Source organism: Tenebrio molitor, chromosome X (assembly GCF_963966145.1).
Source record: "Tenebrio molitor chromosome X, icTenMoli1.1, whole genome shotgun sequence".
Taxonomy (NCBI): Eukaryota; Metazoa; Arthropoda; class Insecta; order Coleoptera; family Tenebrionidae; genus Tenebrio; species Tenebrio molitor.
This window is the reverse complement of record NC_091055.1, coordinates 2,229,408-2,254,266: the sequence shown is the minus strand read 5'-3', so window position 1 is coordinate 2,254,266 and position 24,859 is coordinate 2,229,408. Positions and strand designations below refer to the sequence as shown.

Genomic DNA, 24,859 nt, shown 5'->3' with positions numbered 1-24,859 from the left:
CGGAAATTTTTTCCCGCTAAAGGTTCAATATTTTTTGTAACGAATAACACAAAAATATTTAAAGAAAATTAAGAAGTAAATAATTTGCCATTGGTATCTTTTTTACTATTGGGTTGGCAGCACCTTCCGCGCTGATTAGATTACTTGATTATTAAAATTTAAAGCGTCGGTGCCGTCTACTACGATCACACAACACATTCAACAAATTCTTCCTCTTCACTTGAAAAACAACAATAAAAATTTTCAGGGCCCTGTTATTACTCTTACCTACCTTTTTGAATTGTATCCTTATTTGTTTTATAATAAAATTACCCACTTATTGTGTTGAATGTTGATATTGTTGATAAGAATTAATTTTACAATTGCAAATGTGACGAAACGTCCATTTTGTTTAAAATGAATTGACGTTTCCGTCTGTCTACCAATGTCACAATGCAATTTCCCGTAGTTTTTGCTGCAAAAGTAAAAAACACCACATACCAAAATATTTATTTACGAACCGGGTACAAGAAGACATTTTTCGCACGTGAGCGCATTATTTGAGCATTTTTAAATGATTACCCAATAGTTCCCAATTTAGTGAATAGATGGCGCTTGCCCAAGTGTCAATCGAATTAATAGCGATTTATTTTCATTCTTTGGAAATTTTCAACATCCAAATTGAAGAAATGACGATTTTATTATTATCAAGTCAAATTATTTTCAGAATGCTCAAAAAGGCCACTGCTTTTTGGATGATTTTGAAGCACTGCTGCGCGAAATCTACGTTCGCGGTTAACTGTTGCGTTTGCGAAATGTCATTTTGAAGTTAGTGAGTTCAAAAATGTCTTTGCAACAAACGAAACGAAACAATTCGATTTGTACGTTTCCGTTTGACGAAAAAAACCAATAATGAAATTCATTTAGTTGGAAAATTGAAAGAATCAGATTGCAATATTGTTGATAGTTCTCTTCGATTAATCAAAATCCAATCTAACTGTTGCGTTTGCGAAATGTCATTTTGAAGTTAGTGAGTCCAAAAAATCCTTTGAATTGTAGTCAGTCACTCCAAGCAAAGCTAAGATCGGCTGTGAACAGATTTAGACTTACTTGTAGTAGCTTAAGTTAGTCGTTGCTAAGTCGGACCCACACTGTTGAGCAGCAGGAACAGTGTAGTTACTCTGTTAACTTATAGAAAGGACATCCTCACTCGAAGGTTGCACGGCCAATTTAAATTCATACTGATAATCGTAATGGAACAATAGTTACAGATACCACTTCTTCAACTGTATTTTATTAATTTTTATTATTTTGTTATTTAATCAGTTCTCACTTTGTACCAGAATTATTACAGTGGAATTACTTCCATTAGGATGCAACAAACCACACTCTCATCTTGAACACGCTAGTTTCTTCGAGTCTGCTTCAGAAGTTGAATAATTTGTATTTAATTTAATAAAGCAACGACATATTAAACATTAGAGTGCGTTGTTTAGAACTGTCAAATTTTGTTGTTTCCTCACTTACTCGTCTGGTCTTCTCGAATCGAGCTTGAACGACATCTAATAGAAAGCGTTGCTTGCCAAGTAAATACAATCTAGAAACCATCTAGTTTCGCTGTTTTACTTAATTTTTTAAATACTTTACGTCTAAATTCTCGCATTCAACTCGTCAAAATGGGCAGGAAAAAATTGAACAAAAACCATAAAATGTATTTTATGGCTTTATAAAATTCTTTCGTCGTCATGTTATTCCGAGAGTGTAACTTTCTAATTTCTAATATTTAAAGAATGCGATCAGATCTCGGGGATCAGATCAATTTTACTAAACGCATTGTTTACTAGCAATTAAAAATATAATTTAGCAATGGTGACTAGTTAGAGAGAACAATAAAATTGTATCTGGATTGAGAAATCGTATCATTTTATTGGTAATAAATGGATGTTTAATAAATTGTAATTGGTTTTGATGTTTTTGTATAACGTGCGCAACCGCTTATACAGATGTTTACATTAATTCGTTGCCTACATGAGCAGGATATTGCATATTTATTAATATCGATTCGTGCTTTAAAATTTAATAACATTCTGCAAAAAAAAATTACACGGATTTGTTTAGAAAAACATTGTTAAATAACGTTTTCGTTATGTTATTTATAAACAAGTACAGGAACAGATCTATTAAAGAAATTAAAAATCAAAGAGGATGTTACAGTGGGAAAGGAAAATATGGAAAGGATGTTACGTGACTTTTCCTTGTGCCAAATAGCAGATGAATTTTCCACGGAGAATTTTTTGAGACGGCGACAGCAATAAGAAGACCTCGGCGAACGAGCAGGGCCATCGGTCTGAAAGACGTTCGAGTCCCGTTGACATTGCATAACCGATATGTAAATACTGTTCAGAAGCGAATTACAAAGCTCGAGGAAGTTGCAAAGTGCTTCCGCGTCTTCTTCGGTCATAGGAATTCTCCGTTGGAGAGTCGGATCTGTTTGTCGGCAAGCCCACCAAACCCAAGATTCGATTCAGAAACGGGTGCCCCAGAAATGACAAAACCTCGTCGAAATAAAGGTCAACCCGCGAGTTTTTTGCTCAACCATTCGGACGACACGAAGAACCGAGCGGCGAATTTTTCCGGCGAGGCTTAGGTTTACGCTGAAACCTAACGGCCCGTAGGTTGAGGCACTTGCGAAGTTGCGCGGCAGGTTCGGCCTGACCTAGGTCAGACTCGGCATCATATCAGTGGGTATAATTACAGTAATCGTAATGAAATCGCGGACTCTTGCGAGAACATGATGGCAACGCGGGTTCCAAACTAGTAGTGGTCGCAACTTGGCTCCGATTCACTGGCTGATTTGTGCATGTGTTGCTTGCTTGCTTACACTCACCAATTGCTTTCATCCGCTCGAGTTTGAAATTGTGCTCCTAGGTGTGTGTGCTCCACGGTATTGTTATCTGAACCTAATTCAATCAGTTTATTTGTTCGGTGACACAACTGTGGCGATTTTCGACGGATTCTAGCTCGACAGGTGAGTCCTCCGCATTATTTTCAAAAGTGCGCCGCGTTTCACCCTCGACTGGGTCTCCCCCAACCCTAGGCCCATCCTGCGAGTGCTCCAGTTCTGCACGAGTTTCACGTGGTTCATTTTTTGCACGATTAGAAAGTAAAATAAATTAACATTGACCCGATCGAGTTATTTGAGTCGTGTGTTAGTACTGTCCAATTACAAAAATAAACACGCATTTCCGAATCCCAAAAAGCAAATTCTCTTATCTGACAATTCATTTTAAAAGTCATATTTACTATTTTACTCATCGACTGACAGGATTAACACACTTTTCCACGCTTCTTGGCCCCTTCCATCATTTGTAGTTTTCCGTTTAACGCGAACGAAGAAATTGCGAATTCCTTGAAACGTTAACATTGACACGAATTTTGTTAGAAGCCGGCAAGACTGCTCTCTTGAATTTTCAACTCGACAGAATAAATCGCACATCTTCAAAAGAGAAAGGCAACAGGCGCATCACTATTATACAATAGCAAATTCACCTTCAGCTAATTTAATAACGTTTGTTGACTCTCTCTACCGTCAGTTTTACACGGTGATAAGCCGTCACGACTATTTCTTTCCACCAATAAACATTTCCATTAATTATTGAAACTGAACTTTGTTATTAGTCCTCGATAAAAATTCTAATAGAAATTCGTCACTCAAGACGCCATCCATATTCAGTTTCACATACGTAATGTGGACACGTCCGTATCTGTAATTACCGATCTATTGCAAATATGGTATATCTCTCCCATCACTGTCATTTTTCAGAACCCAAAAATGAACAACTACTTCAAGCTCTTCTTCCGGCGGATATCCAAAGATTTCAAGCAGAAGCAGCTCCTCCCTCTCAAACTGCTCTTCTTCATGCACTCGTCGAGTAAGTTGTGCGTTTGAATTATGTGCATCAAATTGAGTTTTTTCGTCGGTTTTCATCGCAGCCGTGCTGGTTTTGTATCCATATTTGACCATCCACATGCGCGAGCTGGGGATCAACGTGGAAGAAGCTGCGACGATGTCCGCTGTGGCACCTGTTATAGCAGTTTTGATGCCGCCTTTGGCAGGAATGATCGCCGACAAGATTGGCAACTTTAGGGTGAGTGCAGGTTTGTCGAGATCGGAATTTCCATCTTACCCAAACAAAAATCGTCAAGGATTCGTTGTCATAACAGTGATTGCACGCTTTCATAATTGGGTATACACCGATTACGCAACTTCTTCAATATCAACAATTGGCGAGTCCGGGAAATTGTGCTGTTGCACGGTCGGTGGGTTTAAAAGGACAGTTTTGTGCTGAATTGAGAGCTGTTATTATCGGTTGCGATGGCTCCAGGGCAGCGACTGTCATATTGTCAGTTAAGATTAATCTGTCGATTAGCGGAGACGTTCGACGGTCGTGGGAAACTCGCCGCGAATTTATGTATCACTCCGGAGTAATTTATTAAGTCATTAGTATGCCACGATTATCATTTCATATTATTTAATAAAGCTGAACCACCGTTTGAGTCAGCTATTAGCAGAAGGCTAATCGATAATAGTACTGGAAACCTTTATCAGCACGTATTCCTACACGTACAGCAACATTCAAAGTAACCAGTTTTATTTTTAGGTGATGTTGGCGCTCTTTTCGGCAATCGGAGGAGCTTCGGCTCTCCTACTGTTGCTGGTACCAGTTGGTAGAATCACGATAACTTATCCTGACAGAGTAGTATTTGGGATGTCTTGCAGTTCAGGATATCCCCTAAGTCTGTCGATGCACCAGCACCATCCGTGCAGTCCGATCAAATCCCAAAACAAAACCGACCTTCAGCTCGAATCTTGCGGTTTCGCTTGTCACGCCGTTCTCGCCGAGAACCAGACAGATGCGCTCCTGAGAACCCGAACTTACAGCCTTCAACTCTACAATTTGGAGGAGAACACGACTCACACCTACACCTACACGCTGACCGACGAAGACATACACATACCTGAGCCCATTTCGGAAACCTTGAACCACAAAACTCTGACAAACAACGAGCGATTTTTGACCTCGATCCGACGCCTCTCCAAAAACTCTTACTACTTCCCCACGGCGACTCTTTTCAATTTTTCCTGCGACCTACGCGACAACTCTTCGTCGGCTGATTGCGTCTTCGGAACCAGAAGCTCGTTCGATCGATTTCAAAAGAAGCTGGGCCGCAACTTCAACGCGACTCTCGCTCCCATAGAGACCACGCGAGATGACGATTTCGAAGAGCGACAGATCTACAGTTTGCTCCTCGAAGACAAGCGGAATACGTCTTGTCTTGGAGGTTTCGTCCGACCAGGACAACACATCACCATCAACATGCCCATCTATAGAGACAATTCGAGCGAAATTTTCAAACATCTAGAACTGGGAAGTTGTGCCACCAGGTGCTTGGTAACAGCGACCAGGACGGATGTGTGTTCAAACGACAACACTGTCATCGAGCTGGACATGTCGTTGACGTTTTGGTCCTACTTGGTGATCAGAGTTTTCATCGGTATCGTCAGTGGTACGTCTTTCGCCATGTTCGAAGGAGCGGTGATCGCCATTTTGAGAGAACACAAAGCTGATTACGGCCTTCAAAGGATCTACGCCACAATCGGAGGCATGATCAGCTCGCCGTTGTCAGGATTCTTAGTTGATTTTGCCAGCCGCGGCAAGGGCTACACAGACTTTACGTAATACCCCCCCCCACTTGCGAAAAAACTACCACCGTACAGTTTTTCTGTTCCAGACCTATCTTCTTTCTGTACGCGACTCTCAAAATTGTCAGCGGAATCTTGATGCTCTTCATCAACTTGGAGTTCAAAAAACCTGCGCAAAGCGTAGTGTCGGATGTGATTTCGGTGCTTAGAAAAATGGAGCTGATAGTGCTGTTCGTGGCTTGTTTGATTTTAGGTTTGTCGGTTGAATTCGTCGTTCTGGAGTAACTGTAGGTTTCAGGATCTGCGTGGGGCTACATCGAGAGCTTTTTGTTTTGGCTGCTGCAAGATCTGGGCGGTTCGAAATCATTGATGGGTTTGACGATCACCGTGGGTGGTTTGATCGGGATACCTTTGCTGGTACTCTCCGGTCCCATTATCAAGAAGCTCGGCCACGCCAACGTGATCTTCATCGGATTTGCGTTTTACGCCATACGTTTAATAGGTTACTCTCTCATTTACAATCCTTGGCTGTGTTTGATTTTTGAAGCGATGGAATCTGTCACTTTTGGTTTGAGTTTCACAGCTGCTGTCACTTACGCCGCGAGGTTGTCGACTGTGACCACTGACACCACCATTCAAGGATTGCTGGGAGGATTGTATTTCGCTGTTGGTCAGTCGAACGGTTTTCAAATGGTAACTGGTTAAAATGGTGTGTTACAGGTAAAGGACTCGGGAGTTTGGTTGGTGGTTATTTGATCAAAGCGTACGGAATCCGGTCGACGTTCCAGAAATTTGCATTCTTTACCGCAGCCGTCGGTCTAGCCTATTTCGCTTTTTACCACTTGTACATGAAAAAGAGGCCGTCTGTTGGTACGGACATTACCAAGAAAGACGTCGAGAAACCACCGCAAGGTTTCGTCGATGTTGATTTAAATGTCAAGGCTGCTGCTCATCACGAGGTTCCTGCTGTGTACGAAGATGCATTGGCCAATCCAGCTTTTGAGGATACGGAATTCAACGAGGATGCGCCCGAAGAGAAAACCACCGACAAAGATGGCACAAACAATGCAAGTTAATAATTCACTTTCATTACTTTGCAGTATTTGAATATATTTTTTAAAACTAGTCTAGTGTGACATTTGTTTTGTACTTGACAAGGTTAAACTAAATTGAGATTTTATTTAGTCGTAGAAATTTGGGCGTATTTTCCAACGCTATTCATAATAATATCATTGTCCCTAATTTAATTAACACCGATGTAAAGCAGTCCAAACATTGTAGTACCACTGTTGATACAAGTCAGCAGTTCAACTTGATTAACAACCCTGAAATGCACATTAAATTGCATTAAGGTCGAATTACACAATTTGCCAGGGGCCAGGAAGAGGACATTTTCAAAATTTGCAAAACAAACTTTCCACAGGCATACATGGTGATCTTGAAGTTGTCGATTTTAAAGGTCGGGAGAAAAGTAAAACCCGCGGTTAGCGGGTTTTTGGTAATTAAAAGTCAACAACCTTTGCCAATATTGGAATAACACAGTACCTACTCCAATCGAAGTACACATCTTGTTAGTACTTCGATCATTTCTAATTTTCTGCGTCCTATTAACGACTTTGACTTTGGTCTAAAGGTTTACCAAAACGTCACCGAAATTCCTATCGACGCGGATAAAAAAAAAAACATCATTTACACCGTGCACTTGATTTCTGCGAAACTTGCCATTACACGCATTTAAGTGCCATTTGCAAAAACAGGTATTCAATTTACTAATACGAGAAGTGGTTTCACTTTTAAACACAATGGTGAATAGACTAGACCATTTACGCACGAAAATATGCAAAATCGAGACGTATTATGTAATAAGTGTTTACTTTCAAGATTTTACGTTCTAAAGCTAATGAATAAGAGTGTATTAATATTCCAATAAATGCGCACCTTTTTTATTTTAATTGTTTCATTTGTTTGAAATAAAACCAAGGAGTGTAAATAATGTACGAAACTGTATTATATAAAACAACATTAATTTAAATAGCACCATATTAAGAAATGTAACGGGTTTTAGTCGGCTGACCTGCTTATGAATGTTCCCGTGTTTGTCCTTTATTATCATTCGTCCTTTATTAATTAATAACGTAAATTATATATTTGTTGATTATTTTTTGTTAGACATTTTTTCTTGACATTCCGGTTCGACCAGAATGACAATTCGTTTTTAAATCATTTAAATACTTGTTCGTTGATGTGCAATGGTTTGCACTATAAAAAGGTCCGCGATCTAAATCACTTGCAAGCTTCTAGAAATGCAAATATAAAAATATTTTTAATTATTTATCAGAAAAGTTACTAGCCGTTGATAGATGACAGTAGTGACACGAGCCCGAGAGACTGGCCCCCGCGTCTAACCTTAAAATGCTACGCTTTTGCTCAAAATTTGTTTATTGTTGATAAATTCCACCGAAAATGCAAATTAATTGTTAATACTTACCATATTTTCAAACTGGACAATATTGTTGGCAACCATCACAAAACAAAACACTAGTTGCGGGTTCCAAACTAAAATCACCTTTCCATAGCCGCCTAAGATGCACATTCATAATAATGTATCAAGTATTATTATAATTTATAATTCAGAATAAATGGAATCGCGGTAGGCGTTGGAAATTCAAATTTACGTTGGCAGCAACACCCTTGCCAATAATACCCTAATTTTGACGCTGTTGGTATCTTTCGCTGTTAATTTGGTTTTAACATTATGGTTGGAATCGTTTTGTGTTTATTTTCTTGTATTTGGAATTTTTTGTTTCATTTACGAAAAGTGAAAAAAAACTGTCTTTTTTTTAAGACACGCATTTTTATTAACCTCAAAATAAAGTATGTAAAGACGATTTCACATGTTTAGTAAATTTTTTGACATAACATAAAGCTCAGTTTAGATAATCCACGCCTACCGCGATGCCATTTATTCTGAATTATACTACAAAGGGTCGGTACAGTTGATTATTTTGAAAACCCTTTGTAGGATCTCCTTGGTATACCCTTAGCAGAACTTAAATTCTATTTAAACGTATTTTTTTTTCAATTTTGTACCGTCATTTGTTTTTGGAGATACAAGGCCAACTTGATTTTTTTTAAATAGGATTATGGGTCAAATTTAACATTTTTGAATAAGGCATTTGTTTCTGAATTTAATGATATGCTACATGCATATTTTATTTTTGAAGAAAACTAAAAAAAAAAATTTTTTAACATTTAACATTAAGTATGGATAGAATTAAATATTTTCAAAATGGTGCATCAATACTTTTTGAAATTAGGTACACTGTTAAAGGCACTTAAAGTCTATCGTCTGGATTTTTTTCATATTTCTGCTGTCATTTGTTTTGGAGATACAAGACTAAATTGTTTTTTAACGCATTTTAATTAAAAATATATACAAAAAAGCACAAACAGGATTTGTTTTATTCTACAAAAGGTGCTCAAAATGGCAATGGCAAAATGGCATTTACTTCCTGGCAATAATGAATACGTTGCATACAATTTTGTAAAGAAGTCAAAATATTAAAAGAATATTGGCAATTTCGTTTCTTATAGGGTCTTGTAGGTCTTCGATATTTAATGGTCTATTAACATACACTCGAGTTTTTAGATGACCCCACAAAAAAAATCAATGCCAACTTGGTTTTATTTTTTGAGAATTAAATTTTTCAAAATATTTTTTTTAGCTTTTAAGACAAACAAAGATGTAGCATATCATTGAATTCAGAAAAAAATGCTTTATTCAAAAATGTTAAATTTGACCCATCATCCCATTTAAAAAAAAATCAAGTTGGCCTTGTATCTCAAAAACAAATGACGGTACAAAATTGAAAAAAATACGTTTAAATAGAATTTGAAGGCATTTCGAATTTTTCTGAACTATCCATAAAGTAATTCTCGTCATCGGCAACACTTTTGCGTTCTTCATACTCACAGAAAAAAAAATATATTATACAGGGTGATTCTGAAATATGTTTGGAAAAAAAACGGTAATTGGTGATGATGAGAAGAAGTCATGGACAAAAAATTTTTCTTATAAAAGTTTTTTCGTTTTCGAGATACAAATGATTGAAAATTTGGTCAAAATTGCTAGTACGCTGCTGAGTTAAAGGTGATTACCTGATTATCTTGGTAGTTTAGCAACAATAATGATCAAATGTGCCCGTCAGTCACAAACGTAACCTTACTCCTCTCGATCATTTCCATAGAAACATTTACAAAGCAGTGACGCCTTTATTGTGGAGTTAATGTAACTAACAATGGTTACTAATGAAGTGAACAAATTCGGACAAATTTTCCCTATTCATAGGCGTTGAAAATACAAGGATGTAGGGTAATTTCCTTCTTTTTCATTTCACCTCCAAAAGTCATTTACGCAGAATTATTTTGTGTCAAGGATACTCCACATTTTTTTTTTCCAAACTTATTTCAGAATCATCCTGTATGTCCATTAGATTCACAATTTGTAAGTAAGTACATATGAGTGTGAAAGGGTCGTGTTGACTGTTTTAAATTCTATAAGATGATGTCCTTTCATTATTGAAATGTCATGAAATGCTAAATTAACATATTTTGCCTGTTAATTAAAACGTACAAACATCGAACTTCATAGGAAAACACCAACAAGACTAAAGTTTGAAAAATAATTATTCATTTGCCTTATTGCTTTTATCAGCAACAATGTGTAGAAGGTGTTTTTTTTATTACCGTCGAAATTGGCGTTGACGAGTCGATTGTGAACGAACCACTCTCTTAAAAACACTGATTTTTCAAACTGCAGATCAAAAACACAAACAACGCAAAAAGTAAGGTTAGATTTAAACAGCTGATGAACCACTCTCTTAAAAAAAACTGATTTTTCAAACTGCATATTAAAAACACACAAAAAGTGTGGTTAGATTTAAACAGCTGATCAGATCGACTCTTCAACGCCAAATTTAAAAAAACACCCGTTACATTTAAAATACTTCTAAGCTTTACCATAAGATAATTTTTATTCTGACGGAGCCAAAATGTAAGTATCAAGTACAAATATCTGCTGTACTTTTAAAAATCTTGAAGTCCCATCTTTTTGGGGACTGACAAATAATACCTATTTTTAATCGTAAAATGTTAATTTAATTATTTTGTTTACTTTTATACTTTTAACAGTAGGGAATAAAATATTTTTTTGTGTGGAAAGTTTTGTCGACTATTTCAAAGTTTTGTGTTTATTTTAAGTTTGTTTCTAGTGAAAATATTGTTGTCTCTACATTCCGAAAATAATGATTGTATTGTTCTGTGTTATTTAAGTTGAACTGAGCGACCTGTACTTAGTTCCTAAATTTAAGGCCTCGATCGTTCATTATTTTCACAGCCTAAGTAAAGTAGTATATTTATGTAATGTAATCGTTACGTTAATCCACACGTACGTACGTAATGCAGGATCTGTTAAAAACAAGATTTTTGACAGCAACTGTGAGCAGCTCTTATATCTGTGATATAATGTTCAAGTATTTATAATAAATGTTAAACATTATGTTGTGAATATGATTTCTAATAAAACATCGTTTGTATGAACATATTTTTATTGAGGGCACAAATTCTATAAATAATCGATTCAACTTATATTTACCAAAATAAATATAAAAATATCAAAGTTTACGTCTAATGAATCTCTTATGTACATAAATACAGTTCATATCACACTTTTGAAGTAAATATTGTCTAACAGTCTCTCTCGTCGCTTCCATCACTGCATTCGATGTAACCATTGCAAAGCCTGCTTTTGGGCAAGCACTCCCCTAAGGGACACCGATGCCCCAAGCAAACACTCTTGCTACTTTTTGTACTATTATCATCATCATCTTTACTCATGTGGTTGTCGATCCAAGCCACGTAATTGGCCACTTTAGTGTAGACTCCAGGTCTGTTAGCCCTGGCGCATCCGTAACCGTTGCTTGTGATCCCCTGCAAAACCCATTTACCGTTAGGTTCGGGACACATCAGGGGACCCCCGGAGTCTCCCAGACAAGCATCCCTCCCTCCGCGTTCGTACCCAGCGCAGAACATATCATCGGTGATTTTGTAAAGAGGAAGAAAGACGGTGCGCTTCCGACACTCGACCGTCGATATCACAGGAACAAGAACCTCTTGCAAAGTATCGGCTGCAATCGAGAAATTACCGCCTGCAGCCACCAAACCGACGATACTCACGGAATATTCGCCCAACTTCGAAGAGCTGACCCCAACCTACAACCGTACATAATCTCCCATCCACGACAGGTTGACCCAGAGGGGGTAGACAAATTGGTCGGACGTAATCGCTGAAAATGACGGAGAACTGCATTTTCAGCAAAGATATGTCGTTGATGAAACCGGAATCGACGTAACCAGGATGAACCACGATGCGGACAATCGGTCTGAGCTGTTCGTAAGGCGAGGGGAGGGTGGTGCCGCGGCGCAGAGCGCCCAAACGAGCCACCCAGTGCTCCTCTTGTGAACTGTGGAGTTAGAGTTAGAAAACAGCGAGAGAAGCGCGAGTGTCTTACTGGTAGAAGCAATGGCCGGCGGAAACGAGCCACGTGTCCGACAACAACGTGGCCCCGCACTGGAACTCTCCTTCTTTGTAGAGGGCCGCCTGCCAGGGCCACGACCCCAAACCCGCGTTACCTCCTCCCACAATCCTGTAATCTCGCCTGTTTGAATTAAAGGGAATTACGAAAGTCTGCGCGCTTACCTGGCTACGTGTTTGACAGCCTGCGGCCTCGCCCCACATTCCAGCGATTGACACTTCACCTCCACGACTTTCCTGGTGTCGCACTTGGTCTCTGTGAAAGACAAACTGTACTTGCTACCGTTCTGGAACGAGTAGTCCAACTCGAAGTATCTCGAAGGAGGAGGCTCCACCGATTCCACCACGCTCTTCACCGAATCTAACGACCTGCAAAACCTAACTGGTGAAATGAAAAACAAGCGTGTTGTACCCACTGGTAAGTCATGGATTTGCAAACTGCTTTGCCCAAATCCAAGATGGGGAAGACCACGTTGTGGAGGTTTTCTACGCAGAGCTTACCCCACGATCCGAATTTTCTCACCATGAGATACCCTGCAAGACCAGTTTAGTGTCGACAATTTGGAAACAAATCTAGTAGACTACGTCCACTGATAGAATGCCGTTTTTTAAATATCCTTAGATAACAAAATCCCCAAACCACAACATTAAAATATTAACAAAGTATCATAGATTGTGTTGGTAATATCTTGAAACCCACGCGAAATAGTTATTTACGAACCAAATGCGGGAAGACGATGTTCCCGCATGAGCGCATTTTTTAATGCGCGAATGAATGGAAGATGTCTTTACGCAAGTGGTTCGTACAATATTTTTTGTACGAATATTAAATTAATTTTTTTTTGTTTTAATACATGAAACACAAACGAACATAAAACCAAGTAGGCTGTGACCTTTGGTTATTGAAACAATTGCTTCACTTGACATTTCAATTTTTGCAATAATCTGTGAGTTTGATTCGAAGTTATTTGTGCATCATCCACCTATGAGTGATATTTCTTGTACTCCTTCCGAGATTAGGGAAGCCGCAAATGTTTTTATGGCGATTTTGCTTTAATTATAATTAAATAATACCATCCGTTTTGTCAATGTCATTAGTTTAGTACATATAAAAACACGAACGAACAGATCGCCCAATAGATGGCGCTGCCAATTTGTAGGAACAATTTTCAAGGATTATAAATATTTCCCTAAATTGTTAATGTAGAATAATCCAGGGATGTTGTATTTTATGAACTAAATTTTAGTATTATCAAGACAGATTTTTTTTTTGAATACCTCAACGGGCCAGTGTTTTTTGCAATTTTTACATCGGGAAGCACGCGTTTCGGAGTGAGCGTTGGATGTTGGAAGCGTCGCTTTCAAGGCTATGAGTACAAAAAATAAATAATATGACATTTCAAATTTGAAATTGTCAGTGCTGTCAAGTACGTTTAAGTTGAAGCATTTAGATTTGCGGTTTTTCATCGTTAGAGCTTTGTTTTGCGTTTCTCTGGTTTTAAAAGTTATTAGTTTTAATCGTGTTGCTGTTTTGATCTGTTCGGTTGCGATTTTTTGTTGATTTTTTTGAATTTGTGAAGTGAGTGCGTGCCTCAAGAAACTAGCATAATGAACACTTTATATTAAATAATCTCTTGTTTGTGTTTAGCCATTTCCGAAAAAGCTGGATATTTTAATTTATTTTTTCGGAAATTCGAAAATGTATTGTGGGTTGCATTTTTAATTCCGTCGGGCACATTATCACTCGTGAAGTACCCTGTATTAATAAAACCTAATATATTACTCCTACTGAAGTTTTCTTTCGTCTTTCCTAAGTGCAAACATGCAGAATAATAATAAAACATCACGTGTAAACCTACTCTTTCCATTTTTTTAAATTTCGCGCTGGATCTATTTGTTGTAGCGTAGGCCGTAGAGTGAACATTTTTAGTAACATTTATGTCAAGCAATCATGAGTGGACTGAGTTTACCTTCTGAATAGTAAGGAAATTCGTCTGCCGCGTCCAAATTGGCGGCGATGGTGACGCACTGCCGTTCGTCGTCGCCTTGGGGGCAGTCCCTCAAGCCGTCACAAATCTTGCTTCTGTCTACGCACATTTTCGAGTTGCCGCAGACGTACTGGTCGGGTTTGCACCATTCTGAAAATGCAACGTTGCTAACCCAAAATAGAAATTAGTGCAGCATACCGCATTGATTTTCGTCTGAGTAGTCCCAGCAGTCGACCACCCCGTCGCAGATTTTTCTCAGCAAGTATTGAGATCTGAGATAATCGGCGCAGTTGCAGTCTTGTTCGTCTTTACCGTCGTTGCAATCAATTAGTTGGTTGCATTTGGTTGTTTCGGGCAGGCACTGGCCGTCGCCACATTTTATGGTCAAGTTACCACACTCTGGAACTGACGCGTAAAAAAAACACGAGTGAAATTGTTTCGTTTTACCTGTTTTATTGGAGAAGGCGGTAAAGGCAAGGTTATTGTAACCATTAACTTTATTATCCTTAGGTAATTCGTTAATTTTGTTGAAAGTCTTGGTCAAGATTTTGAACCCCGAGTGGTTAACGGTGTAGCTCGACGATATCGCCTTATCAGAAATAACCGGTTCCTTATCGATCGCAGTCAAATTATCGTGCACTTTGCTAATTTCCGACAGTTGCTTGAGCTTCTCCGGAGTCAAGATGTTTAGATTCTTGAGCGCTTCCCTTCGGTTGGTCGACACAGACGAATTCGTGGCGTAAACGGTGATCTCGCTGCTGCGTGACTCTTCCGTTGTTTGCGGCTCCATTTTGGGACTCCTAATTAGCTCTTCCGGTGACTCGGTCGCGAAATTCAACACTCCGACGATCTTGAAGTCCTCTAGTTGGTGCTTGCTCAACTTGACTTTGTTCACTTCCGAGCTGACGGACGTCACCACTTCCGTTTCGATGAACTTCACTGGATTTTTTTCCATTTCGGAAAAGTCGTTCAGACGGGTCGATCCCGGGAAACTGCGATTCTCCACCGATGTTTCCCCCGAACTGTTGTCCCTCCGGAACGGACGCTTCCTCAAAGGTCGACCGATCCCGGAGTTTGACTTGACCGGAATCAAAGTCACCAACGGAATTTTTGTCGTTTGCATCATCAACGCTTCTTCGTCAGCTTCCACAACTTCCACTTGTCCCTGGCCCACAATGTCGTCGTCCGACGCTTCCGCAAAACTGTCACTTCTGCTAATGTTCATCTCGGGGATTTCAAGAGTTGACGCCAAATTGTGAAAAATCGACGAGAGATTCTTCACCATTTCTTCTTGCTTCGACGAACCAGGAATGTACTGCACAGTCTCCACTTCGACAAAACTCGAATCGATTTCGCTACTTGTCGGAGTTTTCGAAGTCGTTTCCGCACTTATTTTTATCATTTCTTTAAATGCACCAGGTTCTGTTGTTTGCGGAATTTTATTCACAGGAATTGGATGACTCTTCAGACTCGTCGAACCCAAAGTTTCCGTGTCCAAATTGTGGTAGGACAATCCCGGGTTGGTAAAACTAGTATAAACTGGTTGTTTCTTGTACAACTTGACTGTAGTGGCTGTTGTTGTAGAAACGTAGTCTTTCAACTCTGGTAAAATAGGTATCCAGGGCTCTTCGTTGAAAACGTGCGGGTTCACAAAATGAGAAACCGCACTCGTCGTTGTTGTCGTCGTTGTCGTTGTTGTCGCTGTTGTTGGTGGTGTTGTTATAACTACTGCTGTTGTCGCCGTTGGTTTTGCTTTCGTTGTAGTTGTCGTACTAGTTTTGCTAAGTTTTTCTATGGCAGCGATTTTGTATAAGGCACTTGTAACTGACGTATCTTTGAGAGTAGAAGTCTTCGTCGGTAAAGTAGTAGTTTTGGGTTTTGGAGTATTTTCAGTCTTCTTTTCAGTAATATCGGCGTCAGTTTTGCTTATCTTGAACGAACCCTGTATAACTGGTAAATCTTCATCTTTCACGTCTATCTCTTCAACGACTTTTTTCTTGACAGGAAGATTCGCGCTTGTGTTTCGCGGCGATTTAAGAACGACGCCGTTTTTCGTCGGTTTAACAGTCGTATCTTTTGGTTTTGTAGCAGTTCTTTGGTACAAATCTACTTCTCTAATTTGTTTAACTTCTACCGATTTCGGATCGAATCTGATCATTCTGAAAACGGGTTTTCGTGATATAGCGTCTGTGATGAGCACGTCTCTGATCGTTCTTTCGATGTTCGAGATGTTTCTGGGGAGTTTCTTTTTGTTAAACGCTAATTTAAAAAATACTGTTGCGGTATCGTTTCCGAATTTTTCTACTATACAAGACACCAAAGCTGGACCTAGAGTGCTCCTTTGATACAGGGTTTCCAGTTGGAGTCTATATCGACGAGCTTTGTCCTGAAGGGCACCCACGAATCGGTCCCCCCGCAGGACTTTGGCGCTACAACTGAACGACAGTAGATCTGAAACAGAAGGAGTTGCACGTGTTGTGCTCACTTTTTGTGGGACTCACTGTTGGTAGCGGGCTCGGTGTGCAACGCCCCCATGTAGAGCGCCATTCCTGCGATTGATAATACTGCGACGAAGACGAGGAACGATGCTATCGCTAGAGCCACCGAACACAGTCGCCCTCGAGATTTGCGCTCCGGAGACATCCTCTCCTGCCAGAGGGTGTGAACTGAAGGGGTTGATCTCCTATTGCAAACCGGCATTGCATAATCGTTCTGAAATCCGATCGGAATAATTGAAAGAAGACTGTCACGATCGTGTTAAGAAATATCGATGACACGACGGTGATTATTCGACAAGGGCAACAAATTTCATGTCTTGTAACTGTACAACACGGTGTCGCTTTGTTTTTGCAGGATTACAAAATTCTCTCATATTTCGCTGGTATTATAACGGAAATAAAAAGTTCATTTACCCAAGGAAGTGTCAAAGCGAGTCCCATATAGGACGCGCGCATTTATGATCTCGAGGTTTGTAGTTTAATGTATCGTTAAAGTTTCTTTTTGTCGGTACTCGAAATAATTACGGCGAGCTCAGATGCGTAGAGAATTCAATCGTGGACTCTTTGTTGGTTCTTGAGCACTATTAAAATGCAACAAAGAATTTAACCTGGTCAATTTTACGATGATTCGTTTACGGTTAGTCGATTTTAGCAAATTGACGCATTTTGCACCATTTACTTCTCAGTTGTACCTAATAACTGACATTACGGCGTCTCAAACTGTGATTAATAGCTTGGCGAAATCCTCAATCTTTGCGCTAAACGGTTCGGTAATATCGGACATCTGTGCTCTGCATCGCAGGAAGAGGCGGAATATTCATCGATCCTAGTTCACGTTTATTTGTTTTGAAAGTGACGCGTGACGAAATTGCTTCCTTCGGTCGCGACCAGTTTTCGGTGAAAAATAAAAACTGGCCAGAAACGCATCAAATTAAGATGATGCAGATTGTGGAACTTTATCCGTAAACATTCGAACCCGTTATGTAACGTGGAGGCAACGCCCTAGCCGACCTCAAACGATATTAATCTTATTTTATGCATGAGAGGATTCACAAATTTTCTAGTCGAATCCGACAAACTCTTCGGTACCGAAATCGGTACCACTCCGGCCGGAACAATAATATAATAATGGGTACCGCTAGCCGTCTGCTAATTTCGAATATTTCGTTTAATTAGTCGGAGGCGGCGTTTCCGTTTCTCACGTCGCGCCGGTTCGAAATAAAACTTGAATTCTCATAAATTATGCGGAGTACCGTTTCGGTCATTTCTCCGCGGTTCTCGACAAATCGGAATGTTTTTCGGTTGGCGCTGATGAAAGGCGAATACTTCGGGGCATCTTAATAAGTCCCCCGGAGGCATCCCCGGAACGTAGGGTCGAACAATTAGCGATTTCCAGCGATAACACGGGTGGTCCGCTTTTTGGCGCCCAACAATGTGATCAATTGTAATTGATGCGAGTCGAGCGCTTTTCGCTGCGCCCGCCGTTTAAAACACTACAGAAGATCCATGGAGATGAGCAATCGACCTTGCAAGGTTCTTACCCCCATCATCTACACGCGATTTTCTGCATTAGTCCATTCTGACGACCGCCAACCGCCGACCGGTTTAATTGCTGCACTCGCACTTATTCTTCGATTCTTTCAGACTAGTCGCACTAATCTTCTCGACCGCCATCTTTCTCGGTACCGCCAAAAACGAAAGCGCACCAAGCGGCACCCTCTTCGCCGCCTCTCGATTTGCATTCGTTCGGTTTCCGGCGTTCCGACCTGGCGCAATCAAAACTAATCCATGTTTTTTTTTGTAATTTTTTTTAAACAAAGACAAAGTGGCAAGGCTGGGCCAAAAGATCAGGTTCATTGCACCGTAGAAATATCGGTATGCGAGAAAGAGTACTGCTATCAAAAGATCTGTCGGTTTTGTTTGGTGATTGGATTAGCGAAACTGAGGCTTTTGTCGCGGCACACAATAGGGGAAGATGTCGTCGCAGAGCACGAAGAATCTCAGAAATTGAGCGAGGATGTCGATTTAGCGATGCCAAGGCCGGCATTGTGCACTCTTCATATAGTTCTATAATCGCACGGTCACTGCCAGGATTCTCTGACCCTGGGCGCTATCTCATCATTCATCTGCAATCATTCGGTGGTGGTCTTTAGATAGAAACAATAAAAACACTCAACACACGTACAACATGCGATTTATCATTGCCAGTTTGACAGTACCAAAGTCAGCACACGGCGATTTCTGTTTTACTACAACTCAACAAAAACATCTCAGAGTTCTTCTGTTGTCTGCGCGTGTGTTACTAACTATAAGACCATTGAACATTCATTAACACTTGAAATCATTCCCAGGTAATACTCTACACGTCTCTCGCTGACACATAAATCGTACATTTTTCCCTATAATGTCCACCAGTGGCAGTATTTTCTTCGGATTTATTGTGATTTTATGATCATTTGCAGTAGACACGCGTCACACAAACAATTTAATATTCTACTGGGCCGAACCCTACAAGAAGAAACAATCGTATTGTTAGCATTTAAGTATGCCGCACCAAATTCCGACAGAAGTTCCAGTAAGTTACTTGAGAATTGATATGAGACGCCAACTCTTACGCGTAAGACGATACACTAATGTCAATTTAAATATTTTTTCAACGATGATAAACACAATCACGTGATGACGAAATTATTCATTTGAGCTTCTTTGTTACGGTGGAATATTTTTATCGCGAAATGTGAACGTACCCTAAATGAAATAGAAAAATATTGAAATAACCAAAAACGTGATGGCGAGAAGTCGACACTCGAATGACAGTTGGTGAAAATTATTGGGAGTGATTGTGGTAAGTGGGCCGTGAAATCCAGACATCGTGTGTAATATCAAAAGAATATTAGGAAAATCATTAATTCTACGAATAACGACATAGATTGGTGAAACATGTAACATTATGGCCATCTTTATTTTTTGTTTATGGAGTTCATAGACAATATAATAATATACAACGTGATCAAGAATGACTGAATCTGTTGGTATGGTAACAATTAAAATTGGAATGATTTTGGTACCACTGTAATCTAAACGCATTCCCAGTTGTCAGCTTTGACAGAGTTGACAGGCGAATTTGACGTTTACCATCAAAGGGTCGTTTTTGTAATAGCATCAAGGAGTAATAGCATAAACATACCCGACATAACCTAATTTTTTTCAAAATGTCGTGCCAATTACGAAACAGAAAAACACCAATATTTTTCAATTGTTTCATTGCCAACAGACTCAGTCATTGTTGATCACGCTGTACTATCATATACGCTGTGCCAAAAATGCTAAAATCAAAAAACCATTGTGGTGCAAATGACTTACCTGTAAACTGTCATAAATAATAGGAAATGTCATGAAAAATGTGTGTTATTTGCGCCACAATGGTTATTTTTATTTTGGCAGAGCGTTTATACTGGGTGCCCCAACTCATAGAGATAATGAGAAAAATTATAAAAAAAATCTATACCTCTTAGATTTGAAGATATGGGGGCTCAAAAGGTGTAGCTTTGATCTCGTTTATTTTAAATATTAAAAAAGATTTTGACTATTTGTTTTTTACTAGCTAATGGCATAATAATTCTGAACGATTGTGATTCTGTAAAAATGACAAAGACAGACTATGATCCTGACCGTTCACTGGTCCTGATCGAGGGTCTCTCTCATTTTCTAACAAATTTTCTACAAAATTTAGCATCGTGCCAAACTAGCTTTAGCCGCAAATGTATAGATGTCGCTTGTAATGTTTCTGTGATAAGGTTCTCGATAATAAATAAGGTAACGACAACGGTTGCGACGAATATTTCCATCTCACTTATTTTGGCGTAATGTTAAGTTAATCTGTTTGACAGGTAAAATTTCAAGTCACAAAAATCCCTAAAAATAGTGTACTTCCGTCTTTGTTACACTAACGGCATTTATCGATAATGTCCTCTCTTTTAATTTGGAGTCTCAAAAATGAACAATGAGTTTATTTTATCATCGAGAACCTTATCTGTGAATACATATAATTTTTCCAGGGCCTCCGAGATACATAAGAGACTCGTCTCTTATCCGGCCAGTCGCATTCGAAAAATCTGTTTTTGATAATTCCCCATTGATAACATAGAACATATACGGGGTGATCAAGAAGGACTGTTTAAGTTGGTAACACTGGATCGTATTTTAAATCGTATAACAGGAGTAATTTCCGGTTGTTGGTGGCTTGTCGTTGTTAATGCTATACCTATATCAGATATTTGTCAAATAAAAAAACAAAACATATCCAGTTGCAGTGTTATAAATAACCGAATTAAAAAATTTTCTTAATTGTACTGCCAACTTAAACAGTCCTTCTTGATTACCCGGTAGAATGCAAAGTCCTTTGTAGATTTTGGAAAATCATACTGGTTATATGTATATTTCAAAACGAGTCTCTAGGAGGCCGTGGTTTTTTCTTTAAATTGTGACAGTAAAAAGATGTCAAAATACACTTTTTAATTTTGTAGGCAGAATTCCTTTTGCCAAAATTCATATACATATCTATAGAATACTTAAGCGCTGAAACCTGAAAGACAAAGAATTTATAATAAGTTATCGAATTTGTGGAATTCATTTTGCTAGAAGATTTTACCAGTAGTGGAAGACTAAGTCATAGTGCCTATTCCAAAGAACTTGCTTTTGAAGGTACATAACAGTTAGTCAGTGGTTTCTATTTTTCTCGTAAAAATAAATCAATTTAAATTTTAACTGATGTTGTTCTTATTAGAAAAAGTATCTATTAGGTAACGTCACTGGAAGTGCCTCAAAAATACTTTCAATACAATTTAGTAAAATAAAATAATGAAATGCATTTTTATGCATTCTATATACGATAGTATATTATTATATTATCTATGGTGGTGTTGCGCGACTGGCGCCATCTACCACAAATTAAAAATATTTTTTTGTATTCTTCGTTGTTATGCAACATTTGAAAATGGGTTATTCACGTTACAATGGATATTTCTGAAGTGGTTTATTGGCAATTTAGCCATGCTTGGACCGACGATTATCCTCATTCTTCACTTTTCACGTTTATGATTCGCTATCCCCTCGAAGAAAAATCGAAATAATTCGGTTATCACGCTTGTCAACTTTGTGAAATCTTCTCATCGTCTATTTTGCAATGTGAATTTTTTATTAGCAATTACCGTAAATTTTGACTTGTGTTCGTGTTTCGCGTTTTGTGCGCTAGCGCTCATTATTGCGTTCCTTCTGAGCGATGTTTGACCGAACGAAAATAATTGGGAAAAAACCACTTAATTTGGTTTCATCCTACCGTAAAAATATCAAGTTGGAAGGTAGAAAAAATTAGGAATATTCGACGATTAAGATTTGATCGGTTTATCTCTTTTATCCGGTGACGAGAACCAGACTCAAGGTTGTTATTTTTGAAAAAATATATTACAAAATCTTTGACCATGATGCCATCCGACCGGTGCTAACAATAAAAATTTAAATGTTCTTCCGGTGCTTCTGTAATTACCATAGTCGGACATTGTTTCCAAGAAGACTCAGACAAAAGGCCAAGTCACTGTATCAGTTGCCTGATCCGAATTAATCTCACCCATAACGTATGGTTTCGGCGGAGATACCCGCAAAAAAAGCCGTCACGTTTCCGAACTAGACGTTTGACAAACTATAATCGCTTTTAAAGAACCGAAAGAGTTGTCTATGCGTTTAGGTAGGTCAAGATTTATTTAGCGCGGGACACCTGTGTCAACCCGGCTAAACCTTGACAATATTTGCTTGTGGATTCATGGCAACACGCGGTCTCTTCAAAGCTGGACTAGTCAAAGGTTAACTATCGACACCCGACAGCAAACATTTCGAAAATAACTCAATCAATCCAACCCGATAAACACGATCTCTCCTAACGGGGCTCGATTCTCATTCAGATTTACGGCAAACCGTCATTAAAATCTCTGGAAATGACCGCATCCGACCATTTTACAATGTCACACCGTTGCCGATCAACCACATGTTACCCATCCATAATGCACTTACTGTAAATACAATTTTCCAGTTAACGACATCAACGTAAGGACGAAATGTCCTGTCACTCCACTTTATCGATTTGTTTATGAAAAGTCAAGTCGCTTTATCCTCGAACTGGTTTATTTTGACAGGAAATAAACTCGTGGACATTGATTCTACCAAAGCAATACCTTGGGGAACTTGAGGAAAAAAATTAAGTACATATATTGTTAAAAACGTACAAATAATACCTATTAGACAAACATAATGTATATAATTATGTAATAATAGACTGGGCTGTTGTATTGGACCTAATTTAATTCGGTGTGCGTTTTGGAGAAAAAACGAAGGTTCCGTAGGAGGAAAAATTGAACGACAAAATGACAAAATCCTTGAATTATACCGAGAGCTATTGTCCAAATTTATCTCCGTCAAAAAATTGTAATGAGTGGAATCTCATTATACAAATTTTTTTTGAAGTTATTAATGGAACACCGTGTTCCTGGTTACGCAACAATATGTTTCTATTTTGGGTAGAATGTACTCACCCCGATTTGTCGCAGGTTCCTGTGACAGGGTACATTGTGGTGGAAGCTGGTGAGGCCGGTTCGAAATTTCTGGGGCGTTCCGGAAGCACAGAAAGTCTCCATGGTTCACGATAAATCCATCACTAGCAACACGACAAAAATCCGACCATCGTCACATTCAAAATAAACAACCAAGAGCGAGTATTGTTCTTGCAATGTAGTTTTTACGCAGCCATGTGAACGCGCCGGTGCCCCCAGAAACTCTGAGCTGCTCTCTGACTTACATCTCGGATCTTCTTACACCTGCAGCGCTTAGGCGTCGCACTCAAAAAGAAGCGAGCAGGGCTCTCCAGATAGCGCGGTGCTAGCGAAATTTCGATGCATTTTTAAGATAAAAATGCTAATACGGCGGACCGGAGATTTTTCGTAAAATTTTAATTAACAGGACCGTTGCGTGTCCGGTTTAATTTATTTATCATAAACAAGAGCGCCTGGGATACTGCTTGCTTTTCTTATTTGTTGTGTTTACTTACAATGGTGCTCTGTTAATTTGTTAAATAATGCGTGGGAACTTCTTGTTAACAAGCTTAATGCGTCGGCTCCAACAAAGACGCGACGAGAAAAACCACCTGCAGCTCCAGCCAAAGAACCGCCGAGCTCTTTTCCCAAAAACTCGCCACATTTCGCAAAGTGAAAACGGCAAAGCGAGCGATTGCCCTTGAACCCTTAAAACTGATCGGCCGCAGCAGTCGGTCAAGTTCTAACGAGTTGAATGTGAAGGTTATTCTTTGGACAGTGACGAATTGTTGGAATAATCTCGTGTTGCAGATTTTCTGGTTCAAGTCGCACTAATTGCTTCAATTTCCCAGGATTTATGGCAAGCGCTCAGGCTGGGCCATAAAAGTCTCGAGATCCATACAAATGAAGACGTTTATGTGGCCACTCGGCTGTCATTCTGATGCAAAAGTGACTTATTGCCGGAAACGAGTCGACCGGGTACCACGAAAAAATCGCGCAAGAACCAGCTTCGTCCATACGTTGCGAGAGTACCCCTGAGCGTTATCTTCGGACGAAATTAATTCGCCGATAAAACGACGACTTAATCTTTTATTTTGGGACGGGGTTTTGGCCGGCACCAAAGTCCGTGGTGTCAGTCCGGGAGGATAGAGAGTAGAGACGACAAAGTAGAGGAAGTAAGTGCCTTAGAGCGGGTTCAATGGCACCAAACCGCACGCCAAGTACCCACTGCACAGGTTATCGCGGATACTTATGCGTCTCCATCGCATACCCACGCTGCCATTACAAATTATAACATTCTCCAATCAATTCACTTTCGGCGAAGAAGTACATACTACTGTCCGCCCTTTCGGATGGGACAAGTCGCTGCTCTATTACGGATTCCGTTCGTTATCCAACCATTACTGTTAAGTAAAACGTGAAGTCATTTGGATGGACTAATGAAATTTGTTCCGAAGGATGTTGTGATCTACTTGCACTCCATCATGATTATTCTTTTCAGGTAGATAACTGTTCCA

At 39.3% G+C, this 24,859-nt stretch overlaps 2 protein-coding genes across 5 annotated transcripts; one reads left to right on the top strand and one right to left on the bottom strand.

Moving 5' to 3' along the window:
* Positions 1-2,559: 2,559 nt before the first annotated feature.
* Positions 2,560-11,277, top strand: LOC138140348 (uncharacterized). Of its 3 annotated transcripts, none has more exons than XM_069061330.1 (7): positions 2,560-3,007; positions 3,803-3,911; positions 3,973-4,127; positions 4,641-5,716; positions 5,773-5,936; positions 5,982-6,353; positions 6,404-11,277. In XM_069061330.1, exons 2-7 carry the CDS (start codon positions 3,812-3,814, stop codon positions 6,757-6,759), a joined length of 2,223 nt encoding a protein of 740 aa, XP_068917431.1. In that variant the 5' UTR covers positions 2,560-3,007; positions 3,803-3,811; the 3' UTR covers positions 6,760-11,277. The 3 variants fall into 3 exon arrangements, with proteins under 3 accessions (XP_068917431.1, XP_068917432.1, XP_068917433.1); XM_069061331.1 differs by lacking the exon at positions 2,560-3,007 and adding an exon at positions 3,604-3,745; XM_069061332.1 differs by lacking the exons at positions 2,560-3,007; positions 3,803-3,911 and having other exon boundaries at positions 4,059-4,127; positions 4,641-4,707; positions 4,760-5,716.
* On the bottom strand, positions 11,272-23,631 carry LOC138140344 (uncharacterized). 2 transcript variants are annotated; one of them, XM_069061313.1, is made up of 11 exons: positions 18,947-19,097; positions 18,303-18,887; positions 16,765-16,975; positions 14,711-16,714; positions 14,462-14,662; positions 14,246-14,413; positions 12,692-12,809; positions 12,441-12,644; positions 12,253-12,399; positions 11,918-12,204; positions 11,272-11,868 (listed from the first exon to the last, which is right to left on the bottom strand). In XM_069061313.1, exons 2-11 carry the CDS (start codon positions 18,309-18,311, stop codon positions 11,429-11,431), a joined length of 3,789 nt encoding a protein of 1,262 aa, XP_068917414.1. In that variant the 5' UTR covers positions 18,312-18,887; positions 18,947-19,097; the 3' UTR covers positions 11,272-11,428. The 2 variants fall into 2 exon arrangements, with proteins under 2 accessions (XP_068917414.1, XP_068917413.1); XM_069061312.1 differs by lacking the exons at positions 18,303-18,887; positions 18,947-19,097 and adding an exon at positions 23,346-23,631.
* Between the last annotated feature and the right edge of the window lie 1,228 nt (positions 23,632-24,859).

Excerpts from the sequence above, each read along its gene's own strand:
- LOC138140344 (XM_069061312.1), bottom strand. The coding sequence starts at position 23,447 with ATGGAGACTTTCTGTGCTTCCGGAACGCCCCAGAAATTTCGAACCGGC. Across the intron at positions 16,976-23,345 it reads GGAACCTGCGACAAATCGGG|AACGATTATGCAATGCCGGT; the intron begins GTGAGTACATTC and ends ATCGGATTTCAG. Across the intron at positions 12,205-12,252 it reads GCCGGCCATTGCTTCTACCA|TTCACAAGAGGAGCACTGGG; the intron begins GTAAGACACTCG and ends CTAACTCCACAG.
- LOC138140348 (XM_069061330.1), top strand. The coding sequence starts at position 3,812 with ATGAACAACTACTTCAAGCTCTTCTTCCGGCGGATATCCAAAGATTTC. Across the intron at positions 3,912-3,972 it reads CTTCTTCATGCACTCGTCGA|CCGTGCTGGTTTTGTATCCA; the intron begins GTAAGTTGTGCG and ends TTTTCATCGCAG. Across the intron at positions 4,128-4,640 it reads ACAAGATTGGCAACTTTAGG|GTGATGTTGGCGCTCTTTTC; the intron begins GTGAGTGCAGGT and ends TTTTATTTTTAG.